Below are 17313 nucleotides of genomic sequence, written 5' to 3' on the forward strand. Positions count from 1 at the left end.
AGCACATTATTGTGACAGTCAGTAAATGTTAGTGAAACAGTCTCTTCTACATACCCGACTTAGGAATGCAGTCATTAAACCCTCACACTGTGACTCAGCTCATATGATACCAAGGAGAAATTATTTAACTCACTAAGAGATTCGGAAGTTGTCTTCAAGATTGTTGACCCATAGCAAAACTGGCTGATACACAGGATGGAAGTCAAGCTTGATAATCTTTGCATATTCTCTCCATTTTCACTATAAAAGATTTTTTTTTTTACTTTGAAGAATCTCAGTCTAACATTTTCCGAGAAAAGAAAATTAACAGCATTGATATACGTGTGATTCTGCAGCAATGTAGCCAGAAGAGCATATAATAATCTTATCAGTAGGGGAGAAATGGAATTTCATGAGTGATTATATTGAAACATGCCTGCAGACTTAAGTACTTAACAAGACTTACATGTCTCTAAAGGAAAATATGAATTACAAGAGAGGAAAAGTTCTGACGTATTTCTCAGATCTGCACTGATTTATGCCAAGCATAAAGCCTTGGACTCATCTTTGTGCCTCAGATTTTCCATGAGTGAGAATGCTACCATGAATGTATCATAGACCTTGTAGTCATTTTTATGTTATTCTTTAATTTAAAACCTCTAAGAAAGTTTAACTTCAAAGAATATCAGAGCTTTAAAAAAGGCTTAAAGCAGAACTGATTCAAACAGTCCAAGACACTGACAGACGCTATTGAAAAGGGTTTGCAGACACTAAGAGCCTTGAATCTCCCTTTGAAGCTTGTTTCATCTTTCAATAAACCATTCGTATTGTTTAAATATTCCTTCTTGCTTTACATCTTCTCTGGCTCCTTGAATTCTAACCATTCTCTAAGTAGAAAACAATGTTATCCTACTCCTTGCAACATAAGAATTCCTGTATTATTAAAACACAATTCTTTATATCCTTGAAGAAACTCAAAAAGGATTGAGCAAGCAACTAGTATTTATTGAGAACTTACTGTATTCTAAATATGATGCTTGGGAAAGGAGTATAAAAAGCTAGCAGTGTTCCAGACAGTACCTCTGAAAGACTTATTGCATTCTAATTGAAAAACTTGTTGAATCTGAGCTGAGCTTCAAGACCACCAATTCCAATCCTTTAAAGCTAGATTTCCCTCTGCACCACACTAGTTGTGCCCTTTATACTTGATTATCTCCGATGACAGGGAGCTCAGTATATCCTGACAAGCTGTCCCTTCCAATTGTTGACACCACTTAGTTGCTAGAGGAAACAAATCTCCATATAAATTTAGCCACAAAACAGGAATGAGTCAAGTCCTGTAAGTGCTGAGTCAGTTGAAGAAGACAAGTTCTGTATGAGGTCAGTGGAAAGAGGAATCACTATGGGTTGCTGTGGTTAGAAAAAGATGATGATTTAGGGCAAAATAACCAATATCTTTTAGTTTTCTCCAAAGTATAATACAAATGTTCATCTTTATTATTACTGGTATCATATGCAAATCCCAGCAACAATTAACATTTACTGAGTGCTTACTACATGCCGAGCATGTTATAGTGCCTCTCAAGGAACACTGTATGTAAAATTTTATAGCTAGCTAGACAGAGAATCTACTTCGTTCTAGGAACCATATCAGGTATATATATTATTTCCTATAATCTGCACAACTATCCTTTGATATAGGTGTTATCATTTCATTTTACCCAAAGAGATGTTGTGGCTCAGAGAGTTTCAGTAACCCATAGTGGCAGAGCAAGGCCAGTATATCTGATGCCACAGTCCTAGTCTTATCTACTGTGCTAAACTGCCCCTCCTGGAAAATCTCCCTCTTCTATTAACTTGCTAAAAAAACTGTTGGCTGACTAGTTGTTTCCAGCCTTTTGGGGCTAAAACATGAGGAAACTGGCATACTCACTGGGAGGGAAGCACACTGGTGGTTTTACCTCTGGAGTCATCCCATCACTGATCCAACAGCCCAGGTCCTTCCCTCAGTTCTCAGAGGAAAATGTCTGATAGATATCCATTTTTACATAAAAATAAGGAATGCCTTACTAGCAGTCCTCTAGGGTTACTAAAATCTAATACTTATAACCAAAAATGGTAAACTATCATATACTGAGGTCTCTAATTTAGGACTCCAAAAATCCCGAGCTGCTTGACAATGAGGCTAAAGCTTTAGAGTGACGAGCACATGTTGATAGTTGTAATTCTTATAATTTGGGGGAGGGACTTTGCTTATAAGTATAGTATTAGTGTTATCTTGAATTGGTCATGGTTTCCCATTTCTACTCATCTTAAGATATTTTTATAATTACTGTTAGGTTTACTTCTGTGGATCCTTTTGTTCTTGTAGAACTGCTGAGCTATAAAACTTGCCCATTATTTCCTCAGGGATTCTTCTTATCACTCGGGTTTTGTTGTTGTTGTTGTTCGTTTTCACTGAAAAGTAGGAATGAAAATTAACAACTACTGAGATGAAGAGAAGAATTTCCAATGATTTCCAGACCTTTTCTAGCCCTAGAAATTTCAGATGAACATTTTGGCATTTCAGAACAATGCTGGAGGGTAGCAATTATTTTCCCTAATTTGAAGAAGAGGAAACTGAGGCTCAGAAAGATTAAGTGACTTGCCAAGGTTTCAAAGTTAATAAAGTGGTAGAATGAAATTAAAACTCAGGTCTGCCTGGTTCCAAAGACTGTGCGTTTTCCATTATATTACATTGTCAACCCCAGAGTGTTTGCCTTCTAATTCTCATCTCCAGATTTCTTTTCCTCCACTCATTGGGCTGAATATAACTCTAACGATTACTAACCATATGGGTAAAATCCCATTAGCACTAACTTTAGGAAAACCAAATTCTCTTAGCAGGAATTTGAATATTACTTAACTGTTAACTGGGGTATGAGTATCTTTTGTTATAAAGAAATTTTGGATGTAATGGCTTTTGTTTGCAACAAAATGTAACACATCTATATTTCAGAAACTGAAATGCATAGTAAGTTAACCGCTATGGGTAAGATGGCTGTAGATGTATACAACATTTGAATAAAGACTAAGAAAAAGAAAAAAAAACCTTTGACTTTGGAATTTCTTGCAGGCATTCTGCAAAGGCTCACTGATCTTGGAACATCTGGATGTCTCTTATTGTCCCCAGCTGTCAGATGATATTATTAAAGCACTGGCCTTTTATTGTATTACTCTCACATCTCTCAGCATTGCTGGCTGTCCAAAGGTATGTGCAGGAGTCAGAGCTCAGACATATTGGATTGAAGTACTGCCAAAGAACCCAGGCAGGGTAGCAATTAGGGGTTGGACTCACCATAGAACTTGTTTTCTTTGCCATGTCTGAGGTATTCATTAGAGTTTTCTTCTTTCCCCAAATTGGAAATAGCTTTATGATTTCATTTGTGTCAAAGTAGAATTTGCAAGAAGTTAAAGACAATTCTCATACAAATATAAAAATGTGTCAGATATTTATTTAATTCATTAATGAGAGAACCAGCAAAATGGTAAAATCAGTTCATTGAGCGTTTGATCGAACTGGGTATTTATAGGAACTGAAGAAAGAATGTTGGAATATGATTGTTGGGTTAAATCCAAAGTTGATTAATGTCCTACAAGGTAATAAATCCATAACCTTAGAGTTATAGTTTCTACAGAAATAATTTGTATCTCCCCCGGACAAAAATATAACAATAGAGTTTGGGCCCTAATCAATAGTAAACAGTAGGTCAAACAAAAGCATAATTCCTTATAGAATTTCTCAGTTGCATCTGTTAAAACAATGTTCCAGTAAGACACTGAAAGGATATGCAATCATCTTTTGTCTTATTTTCAAGTGTTTGATAATTTTTTTTGACATCTGTCTTTGAAAGGAATGTATATTCATTGCAAAATCTTTGGACTACATATAAAAGTGTGAAGGAGAAAGTAAAAATTCAAAGTCATACCACCATCCAGGACATAACCATTGTTGGCATTTTATACTTATTCTTCTAGAATTCTTTTCTATGTACAGAGATTAGCAATAGTTACAGAAGCTTTCTGCTTTGTCTTGTTTTTTAAAGAATAGAATCATACTTTCTAAAATACATTGTAAACTTTTCTCTTAATATACTATGGCTATATCCCCATGTCAAGAAATAGAGATCTCTGGTTCTAGATTAATATGGGAGATTGAATATACACATATAATTTTGTTTCCTCTTGAAACCCTACCAAAATTGCAGAAGAAGGGTGAGGCACCACTTTGGTAGGGAAAACAGTAGAGGAGACAAGAGCAGTAAAATTTTGGAAGCTTGAAAATAGATGAACTAATCAAGCATACCAGAGATAGCGTTGAATCCTAAGCCAACAGTAGAGAAAGCTGGGGGAAAAATGGATTTACACCATCATCTTCAAACTTGGCAATACTGTGTACCTCTGGAACTGGGTTAAGAGGGTGGCTAAATTAAGGAAGACTAGGTTAAAAGTTCTCGAGAAGTAGATAGATGCCTAGATCTCCTCCCCTACTCCATACCTCTGGGCAGCTGCCCCTGCCCACTCTCACCAGATTTGAGATGTATTTCCTAGAGCCGTATTTCTCAACCTCGGCATTAATGATATTTTGGACAAGATCATCCTTTGTAGTGGGAGATTGTTCTGTGCACTGTAGGCTGTTTAACAGCATCTTGCCCTCTATCCACTATATGTCAGTAGCACCTAGCCCCCCACACCTCTAGTCATAACAATAAAAAGTGTCTCCAGGTATTGCTAAATGTCCTCTGGGAGAGGGGGAGTGAAATCTCTCTACTATCCGCTCTCCAGATGATAAAACAGAAGGTTGCCGGGCTGGGAGACTCATGTTTAATTGAGAGCTTGGGTACAAAAATGAAAATGGGAATTAAGTGACTAAATGCTGAATGCAGAGACACTCAGCACTTTTCCAACACAGCATTCAGAATTTGGCTGCCAGATCTTTCCCTCCAGGCAGGAGATTGGAAGCCTCTTTTCTGGGGACTCTGAATAGCCCAAGATGAAAGATTGAAAAATACTGATATTTGTGGATTTTCCAACAAATAACACATCCATCTAGACCACTGAAGTTTAATGTAGAGAAGGCCCATATCACTCAGATCTTCCAATCAGCTTTTAGCTCTCCACTATTAATCTTGAGCAGACAATCAAGGACATAAGAGACTAGACTTAAGAGAAAAGCCTCTAAAGTAGAAGATAAAGACAAAAACAAATTAACAGGAAAAACTTAGAGGGAGTAAAATACTCAGAGGGAAGAAAACTAAAAAAATCTTTTTAAAAATCCTCAGAAATTGCAAGGTTATTAACAAACTTGTCCTCTTCTGTTGTGCACACTGATGGGCTTCTATTTACTAAAGCATCACCTGAACTTTCAAGACACCTTGCATTCTAGCTAGTCTAAAAATTCAGCTTCTCAGTTGTTTAGGCTGCATGGTGAGTAGATTAAGAGAGTGATGCTTAGAAATACCTTATTCCTCCATCATTAACTGTGCCACAATAAGGAGAAGGAGGCAGTGGTGAGAAAGATATGGTAAATCATGCAACATTAATCTAGAAAATTCACAGCAAAATTCTTTTTGTTCAATATTGTACTTGTTTAGAACCAGGGAAACCAGGTGTCTTTCTGGTCAACATCATTTGGTTCTAGAAGTAAGCTGGGCCAAGGAACTCAGGACACTGCAGCACTGACCATGGCCCCTCTGCAGCTTGAGCAGTCACAGCTCTCAGGGTCCTTGCTTTCACTGCACATGGACACGTGGACACATGGGTAACACACGGCTCACTGGGAACTGCCCTGGCTGTAAAGCAGGCATAGATGGCGACTGGGCTCTTAAAAGGCTCCACTAATAAGGGAGGAAAGTGGGAGAATGAGAAAAGGAAAGACTCTAATGAGAACAGGAATTGAGGCAGAGAATTTTTTGCATTTCATTTCATTTCATTTTGGTTTGTTTTATGGTAAGGAAAAACTGAGGGTTCTTTCTATAATGTGTGTGGTGGATATTGTCTTGCAGCCTAGAAACTAAGGAGGATATTACACAAATAAGATATTATAAAATGAATCACTCTACGTTGAAGATCTAGGCTGAGAAAAAGGAAGGGGAATGGTTATTTCAGAACCTCAATGTAAGGGATAAGAAGGATTTAGCTTTACCATCTACGCAAGTAAAATGAGTATCCTGATTCAGAAGATGTAATGACCATAATCTGGACCAATATGAACACTCCTCACAGCCTCAGAAATCATAAGGCTGTGGTCCTGTCTCATATATTTCAGCTCCATTGCTTCTGATGAGCCATAAAACACATTAGTGCCTGGCTCATCATTCTAGGTAGGTTTCCCAAAAGCCCATGTGTCAATGTTGAATGGGCATCTTATCCAACTCCAAGGTCCCTTCAACCAGCTCGCCTCCAAGGTCAGTGAGTAGTACTATGACCTCAACCTTCCCAGCACTAAAATGGGAATAACATAATCTCTGCTCAGTTGAACTGAGATCAGGCCTTGTATCTGGGAGTTAAGAGCATGGCCGGTCATCTCCACCTCCAGTTTCCAGTTTCCATAAGTCCACAAAATAGCACCTCAGTCATTGAACACTTGGGATTCTGATCTAATGTTGGGCTCCTTTTCAGTTCCCCCAGTGTCAATAAAACCTAGCACTCTGAGCTCTATCTGTCCAATATTCTTTTCATCAACTCATTGTCTTCCCTTCTCTCTACAATTCTGAGGGCTCACCAACCCCCCCAATGACATCAGATCCTCAGAGACACATAGAGTATGGCAGGAAGGTCTGAAGGCATTTTTGTGAGAATCAGTTGCAATGTTAAACCTTGGTCCTGAGCATGTTCTGGAAACAGGGCATGCTTAGACAATGACATCTATTTTTCCATACATAAAAAGTATACATTTCAAATTGAAGGGTTTTTCTGCATAATTCTCTCAGTTTTATGTTAAAAACAATAGCTTAGCCTCATGGCATGTTTTTTAGAATATTCAAACATTTAAAATAAGTAATTAAACCCAGTTGGAAAAAAATTCCTTTGGCGAGAGTAATCTAGCTGGTTTTGCAGCAAGTCTCAGTTCAGCTATAAATTCAAAGCTAAACCTTGAGTAAGTGAAGTAATCCAAGAAGTGGAATTGAATTACCTCCGCAGAACATCTGGGCAAGCTCTCAGGATGCTGGAACCCTGAGCAGAAATTCTCAGAGTGAGATTCATGTAGTCTCTGTGCTTGTGCTCTTCTTTCCCCTGCTGCCTACAAACATTTGTCCCACTTACTTGTCCCTTTCCAGGACCAATTACTCTGTACACAAACCATCAGAGATGTCCAGATTCCTTCTCATAGCAATCTGATCCTGTCTGCAGGTTAACTTCAGTGCAGGTTAACTATATATTTTATAGTTTTGTAACACGTGATGTCATTAAACTTATGTTTCTCAAATTGATGATGCCTTAGAGAGGAATTCAAGTTTAAAGCTAAATCGCATTACAGCAGCATTTCATAAGTTGCTCATACTGGTGTGACAGGTATTACAGGGAAATTCTGATGAAGTTTCTGATCCCAAATAGAGAACTCTAAAATGAAAATAAAAGCAAGGCCACAAATTCTACTAGTGCCACTTGAAACATGTTACTGTTCTGGAAACAGACTTAAATCACTAACTTGAGTTACAGGCTTATCACGTGACAAGCTAGTCTCTAAAGAGAATCTGTAACGGTTCTGATTCTATCTGTTATGGATTAAGTGTTTATGTCCTTGCAAAATTCATATACTGAAATCCTCATCCCTGATATGATAATATTAGGAGGTAAGGCTTTGGGAAGGCTAATTAGGTTTAGACTGAGGTCACTGAGGGTAGAGCCACCATGATGGAATTAGTGTCCTTAAAGAACAGAAAGAAACTAGAGCTCACTCCCTGCCATGTGAAGCTACAGCAAGAAGGTAGCCATCTGCAAACCAGGAAGAGGGCCTTCACCAGACACTGAAACTGTGGGTAACTTGATCTTGGACTTCTCAGCCTCTGGAACTGTGAAAAATAAATGTATGCTATTTAAACCATCTAGTCTATGGTATTTTGTTATAGCAGCCCAAACTGACCAATACACTATTCTTCCCTGGGATGGAGTTTGTTGGAATAATCAGTAGTTACTTTGGCTGTGTTTAGATTACTGACTCAGCAATGGAGATGCTATCGGCAAAATGCCATTACCTGCACATATTGGATGTTTCCGGTTGTATCCTGCTTACTGACCAAATGCTTGCAAATCTTCAGATGGGCTGCAAACAACTCCGGATCCTAAAGATGCTATACTGCACACTTATTTCCAAGTAAGTATGTACCTGAATATGAAAAGCTTTGAGATTTACTTTCTGAGAAAATAGAATATATCGCCATGGCATTCATAATACATAGTGGCTTTCAGAGTTAGGAAGGTTTCATTTTATTTTTTACCTAATGGAAGCCAATATTTTGAGCTGAACAAGGGAAGCCCCCTCTAAAATAGTCTTTGTGGTTTCATATTCCTTTCCCAGTAGCCCTTCTACTCTTAGTCCTTCCCTTTCCTTGACCGTGCAGATGCCTAAAGCCTTAACTCCGTTCCTCACAGAATAATCACTAGCTCCTCCTCTACTCCTCTCTCAAAATATTTCCATTCAGTTAATCTCCTCAAGGGGTTAAGAAAATAATCAGATTAAACTAGCTCACAATTAGGTGCAAATTACTAACAGTTATCTTAAGAGCCCCATCTCTCCCAAAGCTATTTGTTTGGTAGTTTTTATTTAACTAAAGTCTAGAGCTCAGAATAAGATATTCTGATGACTGCTATAGGCCAAATGCCTATTTACTCAGTTTACAAAATGTTTCCAATGAAATTACAGTTGGGTAAATAGGCAATCTATAAAGGTAGAAGGCATTAGGTGTCTACCCTGCAAGTTTTTAGAGTGAATTATTTGCTCCATTGTTCATTTTTTTTCTATTGACTGAAAGTAAAAATGTGCAAGTATTTTAACTGACCTGATGAAGCAACCTGTGGAGTGTTCAAATGAGAACACTTGACCAATCCCTGAAGTTCAGGTTCATTTCTGAAGGTTGGAAAAATGAATACTAAGAATTATTATTATCAAAGTATAAAGTACTTTGTGTTCTAAGTATGTGTTCTAAGTATGTAGATTTCAGGGAGGAATTTTCTTAATTAAGCAGCACTGGCATGAGCTGAACCATGAGATCTGGTCACTTGATGACTGAGGAAGAAAATGATTTCTGATCTAAGGGTGTATATGCTAAAATGAAATGAAAAACAAAGCAAAACCGAAACTATTACTTGTAAAACAGGCACTCCCACTGAGCCCAGGCTTGCTGGGGAGGAGGGCAGCCAACTGAAGCTGGATCAGAAAAAAGGGGGCAGATTCTTGAAAATTTTTGAAGAGGAGTGGAGACTCAGCCCTTCTTGATAGGTCTGGAGATGACTGACATGGATATTATTAATTTCATTTAAAGTGTATACCATGAAATAAGGTCCTAGGAGTCCCTGCTGACTTTGTCATATTGTTAAACAGCCAACTTTGGGCAAGATGACAGTAAACGAATAACGTATTACAAGGAGTTTAGCTTCTAATCTTTTGATTGCATTTTGCCAATCATTATTTTGGGGAGGTAATATTATTGAACTTCTAAAATGTAGGATTTTAAGTAGAATGAATGAAGATTTTCTAGCCAGGGCCTCTCTGAACCTAAACATGGTGAACCTAATCATGGTATGGGATATTAAAGTGTAATAAATATGGTGCTTGGTCAAGAAGACACAAGACATCTAGTAATTTCCAAATTCTGCCTTTGACTACCCACTTCTCTTGCAAGGTCCTTAGATAAAAAATATGCAAAGAAAATAAAACAAGTAAGATTTTACTACTAGCTGGGGTTGGCCCCAAAACCCAATGCAAAACTCTAGTTAACTAAATCTATGGAAAATTCCTTTACCTAATCCAGGACAGCCAAAAGGCCTATTTTGTTTCCTACTACCAAGCCTGACTGTCCCTACCTATCAGCAAGAAGCAGACAGAGACTTCGCCCTAATGCTTAGAGGGGAGTGGGCTTGTCTGCCCATCTCATTGTCTAAAGAGGCCAAACCACTTTAGTCTCCCTTATAGCTCTGCTCCTGCTAAGATCCAGCAAGAAAGAGGCCTAGAATTCTCTGATTCTATCCTTGTCTAGCAATGGAGAAGGGCTGTCCCCACAGTAGGGCGGCTAGTGATTTTCAAGCTATTTTCAAGCTCTAACATTCAAGGGATTTGATCAACAAGGGGAGACAAGTACTGTTTGCCCAATTTACTTGCTGACGCATAAATAAGAGGCTGATTATGAGTAATCTTTGGTGTAGGCTCCAAATTCCCCTTTTAGCTTACTCAAGAAACTAGAAGGGAATGTGAGGACAAGTAATGTTATTATAGGGATAAACTGGAATCCCCTTTAATTTATTAAAAAAATCACTTACAAACTTCAAGATGTCATTATTATTAATCATCTAATGTGATACTTTACAACTGTTTGTGGCATATTGTGTTTGAAAATCATTGTTCTATACTGATCCAAAGAAACCTCTCTCACCGGGTTAAATGTGTAATGACTAACCAAAGCAGTAGACTGCTCCAATTCCCAAATCATTTCCTACAAAATCTTGGAGTCATTCAGGCCTGAGTACCTGAGTAGAAGGTACTCGAAGGATTCCATATGCACTTGACGAAACTTAGAACACACAGTGATTCCTAAGTAGACATTTTCTTTTCAATATTTCCTAGCTCCTGTTTATACTACAGCATCGAGCTATTATAAAGAGAGCAAGGAACTTTGAGACAAACAGACGTTTCTGGCAGGAGCATTCAGTTTCTACATTTTCAAGTTTCCTGATACTTCTCAAAAGTGCTTGTGTGCAAACACACAGCTACACAGGATGCTGTGAAAAAGAACTCAGAGAAACTCACTGGCAGTCACGATGCTGGTCTGTTCTCTTGGTTAGGTCCTGAGTCTTAGGAGTCAGTCCATGTGAGGCTGCCAAAGATTCTAGTAAGAAGCTGAGGGCAGCTAGTTCATGGCCTAAGGATTTTCTAAAGGGTGGAGAGGAACTAGACTAGACTTACACTAGTATTCAAATTCTAAAAATAATATCAGATTTGCCTAGACAGATTCAGATTTTCAGTTTTCCCCAGGACCACCCTTGCTGTGAAAGTACGTAGGACTAAGATATGCCCTAGAGACATTCTATACTCAAGGAGGCCTTAACTTTCTGGGATTTGTGACTGGCGGAAGAGAGGTCTCAGACCTGATCCTTCGCTCCTCTCTAGTCTGGATCACCTCCAATGGTCAGGAGATGCTCTGATGTTTAGTTTCACTGAAGCTGTCTGTGGGTAGAATGGAGAGCAGCGCTTACCACTCAAAGCTAAAGTAGGGGTGGTGTGGAATCAAGAAATAAGAAAATCTAAGAAATGCACGTACCACTGTGTACTTCATCCATGGCTGGGGCTCAATATGCACCTCTTTTTTTAAAAAAAATATACAGTTCATTTTGATTCTGTCACATCACACTGCATTTAACGAGTAGTCTCCCTATTCATTCCCTATTTTTCTTGTTGATAGAGTCAAAATCCCCAACTTTCTTTTTCTTGTTATTTTCTCAAGCTCCCATTATTTGCTAATTTTTTTTATATCACAATTACCATCTAACTTACCAGGGCTTATAACTGACTGAGGAACTCTATTTATACATTCCCAAACTTAGCATTAAGAGTATTTATCCTCTTACCAGTTATCTAGAATTCTCAAAAGCTGTTGCTCTTCTGAGGCCAATAGTTATACACAATTTGGTCAACTACGTACAAATCTTTTATTCCCCAAACATGTCCTTTTCCTATAGGTCAAGACCACTGTGGCCTCTCACTGCAGTAGACTTGTTATCATCAGTGGTATTAAATCATTACCAACAACTGTGAAATATAGTATGTGTGTCCAGAGTTCTGCTCTTAGGATATTGGAAACAGCAACCTAAGAATGCCTCTTCTAAACTAAAAAGCAAAAACAAAAACAAAAACAGGGTCTTCCCTGGTGGTCCGGTGGTAAAGAATCCGCCTTCTGATGCAGGGGATGCAGGTTCGGTCCCTGGTCAGGGAACTAAGATCCCACAAGCTGCAGGGTAGCTAAGCCTGTGCACCATAACTACAGAGCCCATGCACCCTGGAGCCTGCATACCACAACTAGAGAAGAGAAAACCCATACGCCACAACTAGAAAGAAGCCCGTGTGCGGCAACGAAAAGCCCACGCGCTGCAATCAAAGATTCTGCATGCCTCAACAAAGATCCCGCTACTAAGACCCAATGCAGCCAAAGATAAATAAATAAATAATACATACATACATAAAATAAATACTAAAAAAACCCAAACCAAACAAAAACAAAAACCAGCAGAAGATAAGAGAGCTAAAGGACTTCTTGGTGTAAGCTACTAAATTCTCTTGATTTGGCTGTTACTGCTGAATTTCAGGGAGATACAAAGAAATGTAATATACCCTTAAACACCTTCTTAAAGAAAAGGAAAATAACAAAGTTTAAAATTATAAACAATCAATACCATGAAGTTATGCAGTGGAAAGAAATTAATTCTATGATCAACTTCCTATAAAAGCTCAGAGGAGGAAAGGATTGGGTTGGAGTCTTGAAAGATGGGTAAAGTTCAGACAGGCAGAGACAGGCTGAAGGGTAAGTAACAGTAGAGCTCTGTTACCCAGAATAGTGTTTTAACCATTTGAAACTGATAGTTGCAATGTTTTATGCTTCAGAGTCCCCCATCATTTGGTATTATATTGTAGTACATTCTTGAGGTAAAAAAAACCTCCCAGGAAACACTTTGAAAAATATGGCAATCTCAACTACATAGAATTGAAAAGGGAGAAAAATCTTTAGAAGAAAATAGGGAAAGCTAAAGATATAACACTATTATCTTTGCATAATAATATCCTACTTAGAGGACATATAAAGATTATACAAGAAGTTTAAAACATAAGATCACACCTTTTAAAAAAGATTAAAAAATTAACAGAATGTAAAACTTTATATATTTGACTATAAACTTATCATTTTCAAATTTGAGAATAAATATTTCTCTAAAGAAAACATACCTGTTTGTCAAGTTTTAATCCACAGGGATTGGTGGCTCAGAACTAGAAATTAGTATAACAATTGTTTTTACTCAAATTGTTCTTTAAACGTCTTTAAAATTTCATGAGTGCTAATATATTAGCCATAAAGCAATGTGGTAAGAGACAGAATTGGCAATGTTTTGGTTGTCTTCCTGCTGAGTTTGCTTACAATTATTTTAAAACACCTAAGATCTGATTCAGGTGAAACAGTATTTTAAACAACTGATGTGTCTTAGCTTTTTTGATTTCATTGCCTTACCAGAACTCATACAGCCATTGAGCACAAACTTGAGTCAAAGTATATAATATCAGCCTCCAATATCAATCACTCAGTTTCCAAACTTCTCCAATAAATAACTCAATGTAATATACAGCAATAACAGGAAAAGTAGCCCCTACTTTATTATTATTTTAGTAGCCCCAAACATTATTACTCATTTCTGATCCTATGAAAGCTACCAATAACTCATTTCCTTTTAGTACTGGTCTCAAGATTCAAACCAACTTTCTAGAAAATTCCTTTTATCCTGGAAATGTTATTTTCAAGTTAGATACAGTTTTTTTCTGATGTGGCAATATTGTGCTTTATAAGACATATACATTTGGTCATTCAGATGACCAAAATATATTTCTCATATATTCCTTCATGGTTCCTGGCTCACAGCTCCCCAAACCCTTGGAATTTCCTGACTGATAAGAACAACAGAAGAATCTTTTATCATAATATTTGGTCTCTTATCTTCAGTTCCTGAAATTGATTCAGAGCCATAAGGTGAAATGGGTGCCTTGTTATTCCTAACAAGCCCCTTTCCACCACAACTGAGTTTATGTTAAGGAGGTCACTTTTGGAAAGCACCTAAGGGTGGGGGCTGTTTGCCTGGGGAATCAACCATGAATAGAGGAGTGGAACTTTTTCAGGATGGTTTCAAAAATCATCCTCTGATTTTAGGGGAGAAGTGAGGGACAGAGGTTGAACCAGTCACCAATGGCCAATGATTTAAGTAATCATGCCCATGTAATGAAGCCTCCATAAAAACCCAAAAGGACAGGGTTGAAGAGCTGCTAGGTTGCTGAATGTGCAGAGATTTGGGGAGAGGGGTATGCCTGGAGAGAGCACAGAAGCTCGGTGTCCTTTCCCCATACTTTGCCCTATGCATCTCTGATACCTGGTTGTTCTTGAGTAATACCCTTTAATAAATCAGTGATCCAGCAAGTAAAATATTTCTGTGTTCTGTGAGCAGCTCCAGATCAGAAACCCAGGTAACAACCTGGACTTGCGATTGGTATCTGAAGTGGAGGGTGATCTGTGGGATTGAGCCCTTAATTTGTGGAATCTAATGCTATATCCAGGTAGATAGTGTCAAATTGAGTTGAATTATAGGACATCCAGATGATGTCTGAGAATTGCTTGCTGGTGTGGGGAATGCCCCTCCCCATGTTGGAACTGGGGTCACAAACAACTTTTAGATGACTGCTTACCTCCTCCTAAGAAAGACAGTAACAGTATTTTTAATCATTTTGGTCATGGACACCTTTGAGAATTTGATGAAAGTCACAAACCCTCTCCTCAAAAAAATGCACAGTCGATACAAAACTGCATGAATTTTCAGGGAGTTCATGGGCCTCCCTGAAGTTCATCCACGTATCCAACAGGGATCTGTGGACTCTAGGTTAAGAGCTCCTGCTCTGGTGCATGGCCAGCCTTCACAGGTTGGCTGGTTAGCATACTCCCTCATCAAAGAAACTGGAAATATCAGGCAGAGGGCTCACTTAAGAGCGCTATAGAGTGCCCTCAATGTTCCCACCCCATGGCCATGCAGTTTCCTTACCTATTTACTGTATCTGTTAATCTCTGAACTGGCTGCACCAGAGAACTACTAAGCTACTGAAGCTTCAGGATCCTGATTATTAGCACAATTTACCCACACACTCCCTCTCAAGAAGGCAAGAGAGATGTGAAATGACTTCAAGTTGTGACAGTGAGTTCTTTAACTCCAAATGTGATCTAGTTTGAAAATTCTGCACTAGTGATTTCTTCTGCAACTAGCTAATGCTCATCACTGTTATTACAGGGAGGCAGCTAAAAGAATGTCATCTATAGTTCAGCAGCAGGAATATAACGCTAATGACCCTCCACTCTGGTTTGGCTATGATTGCGAAGGCAAGCCTCTTACAGAGCAACAAGATACAACACCACTTAAAGATTCAGAACTAATAGTGAAAGAGTCAACATACAGTAGTGAAGAGGAAGCAGTATGACCTTCAACCTCAAGCAGGAAGAACAAAAAATGTAGAACTTGGCAACTTCATTTGGTGCAAGTATTTTTACTAGCTGGATCTTAACAGTATAAATAAGCAGCAAATCATCTCCAGATTCTTATTCCAGCTACAGATGTTTTTAAATACATCTATGAGTTCTTCTGTCTAATAATCATGATTAAAAAAAACCAAATCAAGTACTGTTACTATGTAAACTTTCCACTTAAATTTACCTTAATCAAACGAACACGTTTTGATGAGATTATCAAATCTAAGGTTACAGTTGTATGAAACAATCCTGAGAGACATGATGTTATTGACAAGGAATTTAGAAGCTTCCCTGTAGAAAAGAAAGCAGAAAGCTATATAAACCAGAGTAAGAGTTTGACTGAGGGCAATGACTTTAAGGATTTGTGAGGCTTTATTATAAAGGACATTGGCATACATTTTTAAAGGAAGCAAAGCTTTCCAGTGATTTCCAGACATTTAACAAGAGAGAACTAAATGCCAATTAACTCGGGACTCATCTCAACATTTAACTGTCAGAGACAAATGGAATAGAAACAGTCCCTTTTAATCAAATTTGCACTATCCCTGAAATGTCTCAGAAAGATCTTTTTTTTTTTAATTGAAGTGTAGTTGATTTACAATGTTGTATTAATTTCAGGTGTACAGCACAGTGATTCAGTTGTGTGTGTATGTGTATTCTTTTCAGATTTTCCCTTATAAATTATTACAAAATATTGAGTATAGTTCCCTGTGCCATACAGTAGGTCCTTGTTTGCTATCTATTTTGTATATAGTAGTGAGTACATGTTAATCCTAAACTCCTAATTTATCCCTCCCCCTACACCTTTCCCCTTTGGTAACCATAAGTTTGCTTTCTATGTCTGTGGGTCTATTTTTGTTCTGTAAATAAATTCATTTGTATGTTTTCTTTTTTTTAGATTCCACATATAAGAGATATCATATATCTGTCTTTGGCTTACTTCATTTAATGTGATAATCTCTAAGTCCAATCTTGTTGCTACAAATGGTATTATTTTATTCTTTTTTATACCCCCCCCCCCACATCTTCATCCATTCATCTGTTGATGGACACTTAGGTTGCTTCCATGTCTTGGCTATTGCAAATAGTGCTACAATGAACACTGGGGTGCAAGTATCTTTTTGAATTATAGGCTTCTCCAGATATATGCCCAGGAGTGGGATTGCTGGATCATATGAAAGAAATTGAAGATGACACAAACAGATGGAAAGATATAACATGTTCTTGGATTGGAAGAACCAATGTTTTTAAAATGACTGTACTACTACCCAAGGCAATCTACAGATTCAATGCAATCCCTATCAATTTACCAATGGCATTTCCCACAGAACTAAAAAAAAATTTTTTTTTTGTTTTTAATTTGTAAGGAAACACAAAATATCCTGAATAGCCAAAGCAATCTTGAGAAAGAAAACAGAGCGGGAGGAATCAGGCTCCCTAACTTCAGATTATACTACAAAGCTGCAGTAATCAGTACAGTATGGTACTGGCACAAAAACAGAAATATAGATCAATGGAACAGGATAGAAAGCCCAGAAATAAACCCACACACCTATGGTCAATTAACCTATGACAAAGGAGACAAGAAGATACAATGGAGAAAAGAGTCTCCTCAATAAGTTGTGCTAGGAAAACTGGTCAGCTATATATAAAAGAATGAGCTTACAACATTCTCTAACATCACACACAAAAATAATCTCAAAGTAGATTAAAGACACAAATGTAAGACCAAATACTATAAAACTCCTAAAGGAAAACATAGGCAGAACACTCTGACATAAATCGCAGCAATATCTTTTTGGATCCATCTCGC

The 17313-nt window shown here is 37.9% G+C and overlaps 1 protein-coding gene across 1 annotated transcript in view; it reads left to right on the forward strand.

The window, feature by feature from the left end:
- Positions 1–15451, forward strand: part of FBXL13 (F-box and leucine rich repeat protein 13) — a 171375-nt gene extending 155924 nt beyond the window's left edge. The window contains exons 20-22 of the mRNA XM_057732585.1: positions 3095–3229; positions 8172–8335; positions 15265–15451. Of these exons, the coding sequence (XP_057588568.1) occupies positions 3095–3229; positions 8172–8335; positions 15265–15451 (486 nt within the window). The remainder of the gene's footprint in view (positions 1–3094; positions 3230–8171; positions 8336–15264) is intronic.
- Positions 15452–17313: the final 1862 nt, after the last annotated feature.

The sequence above is a fragment of the Hippopotamus amphibius genome, chromosome 4 (genome assembly GCF_030028045.1).
Source record: "Hippopotamus amphibius kiboko isolate mHipAmp2 chromosome 4, mHipAmp2.hap2, whole genome shotgun sequence".
Classification (NCBI taxonomy): domain Eukaryota; kingdom Metazoa; phylum Chordata; class Mammalia; order Artiodactyla; family Hippopotamidae; genus Hippopotamus; species Hippopotamus amphibius.